This window comes from Dipodomys ordii, unplaced genomic scaffold (assembly GCF_000151885.1).
Source record: "Dipodomys ordii isolate 6190 unplaced genomic scaffold, Dord_2.0 Scaffold17, whole genome shotgun sequence".
NCBI lineage: Eukaryota > Metazoa > Chordata > Mammalia > Rodentia > Heteromyidae > Dipodomys > Dipodomys ordii.
Window position 1 is genome coordinate 18062725 of NW_012267233.1, and position 12773 is coordinate 18075497.

At 37.1% G+C, this 12773-nt stretch overlaps 1 protein-coding gene across 1 annotated transcript in view; it reads right to left on the minus strand.

Moving 5' to 3' along the window:
- The window catches only part of Slc26a7 (solute carrier family 26 (anion exchanger), member 7), a 110190-nt gene extending 103161 nt beyond the window's left edge, over positions 1 to 7029 (minus strand). The window contains exons 1-2 of the mRNA XM_013012562.1: positions 6911 to 7029; positions 6463 to 6774 (exon numbers count right to left, since the gene is read on the minus strand). Coding sequence (XP_012868016.1) covers positions 6463 to 6655 — 193 coding nt within the window. The 5' untranslated portion in view covers positions 6656 to 6774; positions 6911 to 7029. The remainder of the gene's footprint in view (positions 1 to 6462; positions 6775 to 6910) is intronic.
- Positions 7030 to 12773: the final 5744 nt, after the last annotated feature.

Consider the following 12773-nt stretch of genomic DNA (forward strand, 5'->3'; position numbering starts at 1 on the left):
GGAAGGAAGGAAGGAAGGAAGGAAGGAAGGAAGGAAGGAAGGAAGGAAGGAATGTGAGAAACTTTGACTGGAGCCTGGCTGTAGTGAAACCTGAGATAATAGCTAATGGAGAAGGAGGAGGTGAAAATGACACCAGCTCCTGTTGGGCTTAGGGCCTGAACTCTGGGACTGGGCGCTGTCCCTCAGCTCTTCAGCTCAAGGCTAGCGCTCTACCACTTGAGCTACAGCACCACTTCTGGCATTTTCTGCTTATGTAGTGCTGAGGAATCGAACTCAGGGCTTCATGCATGCAAAGCAAGCACTCTACCACTGAGCCACCTTCCCAGTCCCCTGAGAATATTTTTATGGCAGTCAGTGCATGTGCTTGAGACTGACAGGGATATTTCCTTACTGTTATTCTGTGTCTACAGAGAATTCAGGGGTTGAGTTAGAGATACCCAGCTAATGCAAGGACTCTGTATCCCTAAGGCTGCAGAAGGCAGGGAAGAATTCCCAGACAAGCCTTTAATCTTTGCAATGCAGTATGCTTCAGGAATTTCCACTTATTGTTCCACATGTCACTGAGCTGCCCTCCGGAGTGCAATGAAGCTGAGCTTCCACACATACGTTTTGGTGCCAGTAATGCCACACATTCTGCATAATTATAAGGAACATCCAGCTTTTGTCTAAGGCCCAACACATTGTGGTTTGAACGTCAGGCAATCCTGTGGCAGCTTAAAGTTTTCATGGTGTGGGAACAGAAATTCTAGGTGATCCCTTGGAATACAAAGCAAAACACTCTCAAATTCCTCCTCAGTGGATCAGGTTCTTCCAGGGCAAGTCATGCATTTCAGACTCCTGCTGTGTCTCAACACTTGAGTTTTCATGTTGCAAACAACATAGCCCCCAAGTGCTCATGGAGACAAGCATGAGAACTGAATGCTATAAAGGCTGGTCATAGCTTGCCAACCATGTTGCTAACATATTTTAAGTTGATGGCATTCTCTACAAACATTTGTGTATCTACAAAACATATCCAGTATTGAAGGCCTTCAAGATAGCAGTTGAAAAATATGATGGTAGATGCTACCAAAAATGGAAGGTTTCTACGTGGGAATAGTCATAAGAATTTCTGAATTTTCAAAAATATTTTTCAAAGTCCAAACAGTTTCTAAGAAATGTTTGAACATGGTAAAAGAAAGACCTAAAAGTTTCTTTTGTCTTTCTTTATTTGACATGCACATGTCTACTATATTTATTTACTCTGATAACTTAGCAGTCTGATAAAGTCAATAGATCCTTTTCCCCAAAACACTTTTTAAAACTAAGTAACAAAAAATACATATGATTGTGAAGAAATAATGTTAGTCCATGTTTACAGCCCCGAAGGTTGTGTGGATGCAGGTTAAGAAAGTAATTGTAATGTAATGTCTTTAGGATTGTTTTATTCAAGGATAGATTTGAAGCATTTTGAAGCATCCTCCCAAAAAAACACATAGGCAAATGAAAAAGAGAATAGGAGGGCATTGAAGTCAAGAATCTAATGAATATCGTATAAATTTGGAAGCTGAGAGAAGCAGTGGGTAGTGGAGGGAAGAGTGAGAATATTGAAAGGAGTGAAACTGATCAAGATTGATTGTATTCAGAAACTGCTCTGTTCAATGGCAACTCTTTTGTACCATTACATAAAGATAATAATAAAAATGTAAAATAAAAAAATTTTGAAAGAAAATATATTTGCAAATGGAAAAAAAAAATCCTCAGCCACCCACAAGAGTAAGCAGGAAGCATGGCAGAAGAGTGGGTTGTAGAGACTGTGCAAAATGCAAAGTTTCTAGGGGAGGCTTCTAATGAGAGCATCCAGATTCCTGTGGGGAATGTGTGCTCTGTATGGCCATGTCTTTTCTTTTGTGAGAGAAACTAAGTATCTGTATTTTTATATCAACTAGCTACATTTGTTAATGTTGGTTGAAGAAAACATTGCTTGGGACAAAGAATTCATACCATTTAGCAGATTGGTTCAGAGGGCAGCAAATTTATAACTATGTGAAATGAATATAAGTTGGAAGAAACCAATTACTCATTAATTCTATGTAGTTTTCTACTATCTGCAACTTTATTATATTTCTTTGTAAAACCTAAAAACTAGTTGAAAGTCAGCATGCTTCTTTCTTATGGTTGTAGCACACTGCACAGTCCATAGTTTATAACATGTCTTTTTCTGTACATTTTTAGTAGCTTGTAATAATTGTCCAATGAGAGAGGTTTCATTGTGATATTTCCACATGAGCATATTAATCATTGTCACCCATCTATTACACTTTCATCCCCCCTTCCCAACTTCTCCATGATTTTACAAATTTTGAGTGTGTTCTATTATGACATTCTCATCATGCATATAGTGTATTTAGATAATATTCTCCCTGTAGAATATCCTAATATATCCTATATGTTGAGAAGTTACTTGTATGCACTTCATAGGATGCAAGTTGGTAAGACTATAAAGCCAAAGACATTGTCTTTGGTTCCAAAGTTCACAGATCAGTGCAGAAAACATTGTGCCAAAAGTTTGTAATACAATGTGTTACACGAAGCGTATCATGGAGATAGGTGAAAGGCACAAAGGGAGTAACTGAGAAGAAAACAGACATGTTCCCATGAGACTGAATGCTTCTCAGAAGAGATTTTTATATAAAAAAAGCCCAGATTAGCTTACCATCTCATAGGATGTGCTCAAGAATCAGGTTTATAGCCAAAGGAAACAGAAAGCCATTAAAGATTATGAACAGGGAGAGAAGCAATCTGGTCACATTGTTTTATTATTATTATTATTATTATTATTATTATTATTCAGCTGTAGTATGGAATATGGCCTATAGGCAGGGACAGGGCAGAGACTAAAGATGTACAGGAGGCTAATGTCAACTCAGACAGCGCAATCGGATAGCACATACACCATAGAACAAGACCACTTGGTTGGAAAGACATTTAGAGGAGATAAATGAAAGAAGTTAATGACTGATGTTGAGTGAGGAGGGTGGTGGGATAGAAGGAAAGCTCCACAATGACTCACAGGACTTCCTGTAAGAGTAATTCTAGTACAAAGATGATAGCATGCTCTCTGGAATCAGGTTACTTAAATTCAAATCTTACCCTCATCTGCTGTGTGGCTTCAGGAAGTTATTTATCTTTCTCTGTGTTTCCCTTGTGTATATATGCCAAGTGGCCTGGCAGCATGGCTCACATTTGTGCTTGAAGATTACTTATTTTAGAAGATCAAATGTCCCATTAGACATGATTTCAGAACAAGGAGGTTTCTATGAGTAAGTATGGGAAGGAAGAATGTTTCATTCACACAGTGGTAGTGGCTAGAGTCCTTCATGCAGATGAAATCATCTAGGATGCTTTTAGAGGAAGATCATGATTTGAATCTTCAAGACTAATGTTTAAGGGGAAGACTAGGAGGCAAAATCACAGAGCCTCTTTGAGAAGAATACACCAGAGAAGTAACAGGAGGAAAACAAGAATGGTACCTTAAAACCGAGAAAAAAAAAGGCCCCAAAGTAGTATAGCACATGTAAGAAATACCTAGAGGAATCAGGTATATTGATAAATGAAAAGCATAAGCCATTCACAGCTACAAAATGTTAAGTAATATAATTTGCTGGATGAAGTTGCTCATGCTTGTCCCAGGTACAAGAAAAGCACAGGTGAGATCATCAGTATCTGAGACCAGCTCCAGCAAAAAGCATGAGACCTTCCTTATCTGAAAAATAACTAAAGAAAAAAAGGGCTAGGGGCATGGTTCAATTGGAACTGTACTTGCCTAGCAAGCACAAAGCCCTGAGCTCAAACCTCAATACACCCACAGAAACAGCTAAATAATTAAATAAACAAAATAATTAAAAACGACTCTTTGGTATTTGACTTATTGGAAATACTCAAGTGCTAGCTTTCATTATTTTCCTTGACTTTAACTCCATTTCTGGAGATGAGAGAATGAAAAGCAGTGATGAGACTGAATCATTAACTTTCCAGATTTGTAGGTCAACAAACATTGGATTCAATCATTTCTTCTAATTTAGTTAGTGATTGAAAAGTTGTTTTAAATATCAATAAAGTTTAAAAAAGGGTATTTTTTTCTGCTGCCTGTATTATTATTCAAGAGCAAGCATTACCCCTTCTTTCTTTTAGAAATGGAACTGATGCTAATCACCAATGTTATATTCATCCAAACAGGAGTTAATAGTAACAAAATACCATCCTTACTTTGTGTCCTTCTATAGTTATGTTTCTTGTCATTTTGCCTTTCATTCTGAAAACTGCAAGGATGAAACTTAGATGCAAAAGTAATTTGAAGGGAAGAATATTCTTATTTTTCCAAAGACATGTCTCCTATTACCAATAACACTGGCATTATGAGAAGTTCATTGTTTTTGGCAGTGTAGGAGTACAAAGTGGAAATGTTAGGCATGTTGGCTTTGGAATGGAGTCCTGACTCCACCACATCTCAGGTAGGAGGTCCAGTGAAAGGTCCTTACTCTTCTAAACCTCCATTTCCATACATGGAAGGAAACTGTTGTCTCAGAATTGTTTTAGGATCAAGGGACAATATAGGTAAAGGGTTAGTCCAATGCCCCCACAAGAAATGTAGCTTTACAGTAGTTCACTACTTAACTCTCCATAGTAGATGAGAATGAAAAACGAGAGAGAACTGTGTTTAGGTAACTTTGAGGAAGATTCATCTTTTTTGTATACCAACAAAAGCCCCTATGTTCTTCATAGCAATGTAGTGTACCTTGTCAATATATCTTGTAACTTGTCAGTTCCATGAGCGTCTTCCAAGGCACCTAGCAGCTAGCTCCATGAGCTCCCATCACATGAATGCTGAGTGAGCTTTGTGCTTCTCATCAGCTGGGCACTCATCATGTTTCTTCACAACTAGTGAGATACTTACTTGGAACACAGAATCCTCCAAAACCCAAATCCAAATGAAAGCCAACCCATCCACTACCAAAGGCTTACCCTTAAACTGTATCAATAATGATAGACAAAGAAAACTTTATCATATCCCCAAATCTTATTTGCCTGGCTCTCTTTTAAAAATAAAGAAAACTAAAACCATAATTCTCTTTCATTTTACATTATACTGGAACCAAATAAATGTATAACATATGCTGAAACTATCTAGAGAATACCCTCTTTTAAGTCTATCACCTAAGTTTTCCAATGACAGAGTGGCTTTTCATTTGGAATTTAAAATCAAATAAAAACAAGGCCAAGAGTGCCCTAACCAGTTATTAACTTTGCATTTTTCTGAAAGATTATTATGCTTTGCTATTGGCAGAATAGTCATTAAATGTGTAATGCAAGACTGTGCAGTGAAACAGAATCCCATAAAGTATGATAGCACTATGGATGTGAAGTAGAGCTACCAAGGCAGATGTTCCTCATCATACTGAAAACACAAATACACAAATCAGTTAGCTTTAGCTACAGGATAACTTAATTAAATGAGTGCTTATAATTTAACAGAATAAATAATTGTTAAAGCCATGGAGGTAGGAAAACTGCAAAGAATGTAAATCTATAAACTCTATGCCAAGAGAACAATCCCCAAAACTTAAGGATGAGAAATGGATACATCAATTCCTGTTCTTACTAAAGTAGAAAGTTATTACGGGAATTAGGCAAAAACTTGTGATGCATAGGCCTTTAGGGAAAACACACATGTGTGTGCACACGTCTGCACACACACACACACACACACACACACACACACACTTTCACAAATAAACACACACACACTTTAGGTATCTGTCACAAAGAGAAACACTATCTAAACTCAGAGTATCATTTAGAATCTGCCTTGGGAAAGTTAAAATCAGAGTTCTCACCAGGTTAAACTTCTTATTGAGATATAAATGCGGCAGGTAATGTGATACAGAAGTAAACCTACACACACAGTAAAACATAAGCTCTAAGGATACAGAAGATTCTCTTTGCAAATAATGATCTTGGCAAAGAGCCTTCTTTATGTACAGAAAGCTTTGCTCCCTTCTTACAGCAACCCTCAAGGCTGCAACAGGTAATTTTGTGCTGTTACTTAGGTTCAAAAACAATTGCATTCAAAACAGGAGATATTTTACAGCTAGAGTCTATGAAGGTAGGAAAATACCCCAGCAAGTTCTGGTTAGAAAAGCTCGTTTTCCCACAATTACTGATTTTTTTTAATTCTACCCCAGAATGCATCTGAACATCACAAGTATGCAATGCCATTCAAATTTTGGTTTGACACTTAATTGCTAATAAAATTTTAAAGCAATTATACCAGAGATATACATACACTCTACTTATTTTCCCAAAGTTGATATCCATTTCGTTAATCACACTGTCACTCCCATTACAATACCTTTCCAAAAAGCAAAGTGACATCTATTCTGCATAAAATTGGAAGAAAATAAAACAGAAGGAGTACATTACCTTGTGTCACCTGTTGAACTGCCAACATTACCCCAGACACAATGTCTGGAAGCAGGTTTTCCTTCAGATTGTAATGTGGTGCCCATTCCAAAATAGGGAGCCTCTTTCTACACCAGTATTTGATGTCTTCACAATGGGGGGTATGCATCTTGCTCCACAGCACATTTTTCTTTTTCCTCTTAGCCCCTGTCATTTTTCAGATTCTCTCTTGTAACAGTCAACTTCTTCAGACAAGGAGGAAAAGAAATCTGTGGCAGAACACCTCCTTTCAAATGCCAGGCTCCAATTCGTCTGTGGTTTACAATGTCAAAGCTACTCAGAAAATAAATAAATGAGAGAGAGAGAGAGAGAGAGAGAGATTAACAGAAACACTTAAATGGATACAGCTGGGCTGTCGGTCTTACTATGGTGCCGTTAATTATTGTAGACAAAAATTATAGATATAAACCTTGAATTCTTATCTGAATGAGAAATGGTTCCTGTTATTTTTTTTCTGATCTTGGAAAAGGAATGGGTTCAGTGGTAAGTTGGTCTCCAGCTCTCTCGCCAGTAATTCCGTTTATATTCACTGGAGCTTTATGTTTTTGGCTGAAATCCCAATGGTTAATGAGGTAGCTCTGGGCGTGTGTTAGAAGTGGGCTGGGCTATGCTAATGAAACCAGGAAGCATCCAGCTAGCCCAGTCCCTCCCTACAGGCTATTGGAAACCATAGCTCTGCCAAAAGGATCTGTTGTACAAAATATAGACAGAGAATCCAGCCACGCTTCTCTGGGAGGTATGTATTTTCAATAGATCCAGTGAACTTCCAGTCTACAAGATTCAGAAACATGACAAGGCACTGGGAATGTCCTTGTGATCTTTCTTCTCCGATAGATGAAGTCTTCACTCACACAAACACATACAGCCAGCCACTGCCCTGCTGTCTGGGTAAGGAATGGCTAGTTCTCATAAAAGCAAACTGATATTCTATCTCCTGGGCTTAGAAAATAAGTATCAAAATGAACAAACATATGTGGCTGGAGACTTTTCTTTGTCTCTAAAGCTGATCATTCAGTTTTCTTCAACCATTTCCCTAAATTGTATAGTTCACATACTTAATGCTATTGTAACTGAAATTTGTTGAGGAATAATGTATCTTTAAAACGGTTGGCTTGAAGTCTCTTTAACTTAATGTGTGTGCGTGTGGGGGAGAGAGGAGAAGGGGGTGTTGTTCTCTATTTACATAATTTCTTTTGGGAGGGGAAGGGGTGCTGTTCAGAGCCTAAGTTGTAATATTCTATTTTTTGGTATTAAAACTTAGATTCAACTGATCTATTTAATCTACTGTTAACACTTTATGTTGCTATTCCCTCATAAACATTAATCTTTTTTTTACATACTGCATGAATTCTATACTAGAAGAAATTCATCTAAGTCATGAACTTACACTTAGAAAATGAAAAGAAATAACTGAAAACTTGGTGAAAATCATCAATCAACAGCTATTACTTGTGTAATTTCAATCATTTAAAATTTCGTGTTAAATCTTAGTAATGAAGACTTCGCTGCTAGGTGCCAGTGGTTCGCACCTGTCATCACCCTAGCTACTCAGGAGACTGAGCTCTGAAGATCACAGTTCAAAGCCAGCCCAGGCAAGAAAGTCTTTGAGACTCTGATCTCCAAGTAACCACCAAAAATCCAGGAGTGAAGCTGTGGCTTTACTTTACTTTACAGGAGTAAAGGTGATAGCCTTGAGCAAAAAGCTAAGGGACAGCAACCAGGCCCTGAATTCAAAACCTAGTTAAACTGAACATACACAGACACAGACACACACACACACACACACACACACACACACACACACACACACACACACAGAGAATTCACATGAACAGGTGGATCTATGTAGAAGCTTTAAAATCACATTACTGCTAGCACTTCTAAAATACTTTATGACTAAGAGGGAGGAGAAATTCAGCTAACAATTAGTATTGAAAGTTTCTTAGTCAAAAATTTCCTAAAGTGGGGGCTGGGAAGGTGGCCCAGTGCTAGAGTGCTTGCCTTGCATGCATGAGGCACCACATAAGCAAAAAGAAAGAAGCCGGAAGTGGTGCTGTGGCTCAAGTGGTAGAGCGCTAGCTTTGAGCTGAAGAGCTGAGGGACAGCATCCAGGCCCAGAGTTCAGGCCCCATGACCGGACCCAAAAAAAAAGAAGAAAAAATCCTAAAGGGGCTGGGGCTGTGGTAGAGTGTTTGCCTAGCCTGCATGAAGCTCTGGGTTCGATTCCTCAGTACCACATAAACAAAAAAAGGTAGAAGTGGTACCGTGGCTCAAGTGGTAGAGTGCTAGCTTTCAACAGTGTCCAGACCCTGAGTTCAAGCCCCAGGCCTGGCAAAAAAAAAAATCCTAAAATTTAAAATAAATCTTTTCCCCCAATATTTCTAATCAACAAAGGAAACATTATGAAGAGATTTCTGTACAGAAATAAGATTGCACTCATAAAATTCTAGGAGGTTAAAATTATTTATTCAAAAATTTTAATGACGAAGGTACCTTATTACATATTATCTATATGGGGTGCCTCTTGTTACACATCTAGTACAACAGCTTTAAATTAAAAAGATGAATTTATTTTCTTCTATCTCAGATGAGGACCAGTAGAAAATTTATTCTTAAATCATCCCTTTGGTCACTGCATTGCTGTTTCAATTTTTGCAACTTCCAATATCAGTCTTAAAGCTGTTAGTAAAAGCAATATGGCCCATCTCTAGTCTCTTGTAGTTGGTATCTCTTCAACTCTATTTAGGCCAGTAAAATTTTATTAAATAAATGTATATTTGAGATAATATATGAAAGGCTATAATCCAGTAGATTCTTGTGGGAAGAGTGTTCCTACTAGAGGATTCTGCATAAGGATGGAGTAGTGATTGACTCTGTATTAAGAATCATTTGATGAAGAAAATAGGAAAATGTGAATCTAACTTTAGGGAAAATAGAGTAAATTAATAATAAAGTCATACAATAATTAATACAGGAGCTCAGAGGGGGAGAAAGTTTATTACCATTGAGGAAAAAAGGCTTTGCATCTGCCTAAACCCTTTGCTTCAGTGGATAAGAACACTCTTTATGTATTCCATTCTACTTTGACTTCTCAGCCTAATATTAATTTCCCTAATTTTCTTCTATATTGAGTTCCCAGTTCTCTAATCTCTTACACCATCTAAACGTCTACTATTTTTCTTTTCCATGAATCCTTCCTGGGCTTCCCAGAGTTCATTGCGTGCTATATTATCATCAACCCTTTAAGATTTTCATGGATGTAGAGCTGTAGTAGTTTTTATGGCATATTGATTTTCTTCTTTAAAATCTATCCATGTGATTCTATTGAGTTTGGCTTACAAGACTGTAAATGTTTTGAGTAGCAGTTATTTGAAGATATTGCTTTATCATTTTCCTTAGGATCTTGTGGAAAGGTCTACTGACTGTAGGATCCAGTTGATCATTATTATCACAGTACTATTCCTGAAATTACCCCAAAATCACTTAATCCATCTCAGCCTAATTTTTACACTGTGCTGTGAAAGAATCAGGAAAATGGGCAGAAAGGGAACAAGAATCAGAGATAGATGAGGAAAGATTTGATCTGCTTACTCAACTTCACCCAGTTCTCTTCATGTTCTAGCAAAAGTTCTCTCTTCATCACCAGTCCATTCCCCTGTTATAAAATTTGCAATGTGGATAGAGGAAAACCTTAATGGAAAGTGCAGGAGGAACAGGGAGGCACAAGATAGGTAGAAAACCACATGGATTGAAGCTTCAGAGAGACTTTCAAGGGTTGGCATATGAGAGTCCCTGGAACAATGATGAAATGTAAGGGAACTGGGCCAGGATTGAGTGAGGTAAGAGTCTTTGGGGAAATATTGTTCAGGTTATAAACTGGATCACATTTAATGGTTTTTGAGAGATACAAATGAAGACTGACATTCTTATATAACTTTTGATTAAAGCATGATGTTTACCTGTGTGGAGACTGAGACAGCTAAAATGTTGACTTATATCAAAATTATACTTGGAAATTGAGTCTTATAAGCCATGGATGGCATCAGTTCCTAATTCATACTTAGTTCTGTAAGTTGATCTATGTCATTTTAATAAGAAGACACTATATGAGGCTATTATCTAAAGAGAAAAGTAGAAGCTGAAAGCCCTTCTCTGTTCAGAACTATATCCATATAGAAGGACGGCACTTTTATTAAGTTTACCAGACAGGGTATATCCTAATTTGCTTAAAGTTTTATATAATTTGGCATTGACCTGAATCCAACTTCTGTTTTAATTTTTTCCAATGACTGAAGTTAACAGGCTTAGAAAAATCACCTATTTCAATTTTCAGACCTTCTGATTATTAGAACATTTTTCCCAATTACTGAGCCAAGATCTGCAAGATTTTTGCTCTTTACCCAATCTCTGTTACATTACAAATCTTTCAGCTTCAAGTCTAATTTATTCAATGCCACACCAAAGAAAAATTATTCCTTGTTTCCTAATGCAGTTCATCTCCTACAAATACAACTGTGTTTAATTGTGGATGCACATTTATGAGGTAACTGCAGACCTGAATGCTACAGTTTATCTTTTTCTCATGACAGACTGATCAGCCAATACAGTGTAGTATGCAAACTTCTCTGCTCTTAGCATGACTGCTAGTGTGCCTTGTTTTACTTTCTTTAGACTGAGTAGAACATTCCAGTCTGTTTCATTACCACCTGTTTTCCTGCCATCTTTTTATATTCAATAATGTATTTTGACTCCTACAAGAAATCTAGATAGTCACATAGTGAGACCAAAGGAGGATATTCTTAGGATAGGATCACAAAAGTTCAACAGCTATGTGCATATGATCATATAAAATAATATTTATTGAAATTTATTTCAAAAAATGAAATGAGAGTTTTTTGTGGGCTTTTCTTGTGTTTTTATTTTCTTTACCTTTTATCGTGTTGGTTAGTTTATCTGTCTCGTGGGGATAAGGAAGGATACAGAAAGGGTGAGACAAAGGGTGAGCAAATGCAGCAGTGGTACTCATTAGACACTATGTTGAAAATGAACTATACAACTTGTGGGTGGAGTTGGGAGGGAAAAACTGGGAGAGGTGATGTTGTTCAAGAAGAAATGTATTCATTACTTGACTTATGTAAATGTAACCCTTCTTTACATCACAATTACAATAACAATAAGATATGTATGTATATATTTATATATATATATATGAATGTATATAAAAACTAGCGTAACCTGCAGGTCATTGCCAAAAAAAAGAACTAACCCTAATAAAGTCAACACATGCCTATGAAAAGAATTACTTATACATTCAAATGCACATTTGATAGTGATCCACACTTTCAAAGATATGGAATCTAAAAGGAAAAAGGAGGAAGAAAAGAAGAACAAAAAGAGGAATAGGGAAAAAGAAAGGAAGGGGAAGGAGAGAATATTAAAGAAAATAGCTATTTGTTGAGGATTAGAGGTTGTTTCTGACCAAAATTTAAAAAGAATAATTATAATGCATAATGGTTTAGGATACATCACACTTTTATGATGTCAAGATGGTAATAAGAAAGTTCTTATTTTCAGTATAGTACTGGAAATCCTCTACACTAAGTTCTACATAATTGTGGGTCTGTGATTGATATGTTAGAACTCTGCTCTGTTTTACCACATAGTTTCTATGATATTTGTCACCTGTTTACTTTTAACTTAGTGTGTCTTTGGTAGGGGGGAGCTTGAACTCAGTATTTGGGCGCTGTCCCTGAGCTTTGTTTGCTCAAGGCCAGTGCTCAACCACTTCAGCCATAGTTCTACTTACAGCTTTTGGTAATTAATTGGAGATAAGAGTCTCATGAACTTTCTTGCCTGGGCTGGCTTTGAACCCCAATCCTCAGATTTCAGCCTCTTGAGCATCTAGGATTGTAGGCTCTAACCTAGTATGTCTTTACATTCAAATCAGGTTTATTATGGAGACCATATAGTTGAATCTTCCTTTGTAAATTCAATATAACAATCCTTGATTAATTAAGCCATTTACACTTAATGTGATTTTTGAACCGCATACATTTCAGTCTGATATCTTTTTTGTGAGATTTTTCTACTCTGGCTGATTGACCCATGGAAACTATCTGAGCTCCTGAGCTCACTCATTCTAATTTCACTAGTGTCTGTCTCTTTGTCATGTTCATGTACGGACTACTCCTTACTTAGGTAGACGTTATGCATATGCAGGATTGTAGGATTCACCAAGGAGTGTTTTCCACCCCTTGTACTCTTCTGTGCTA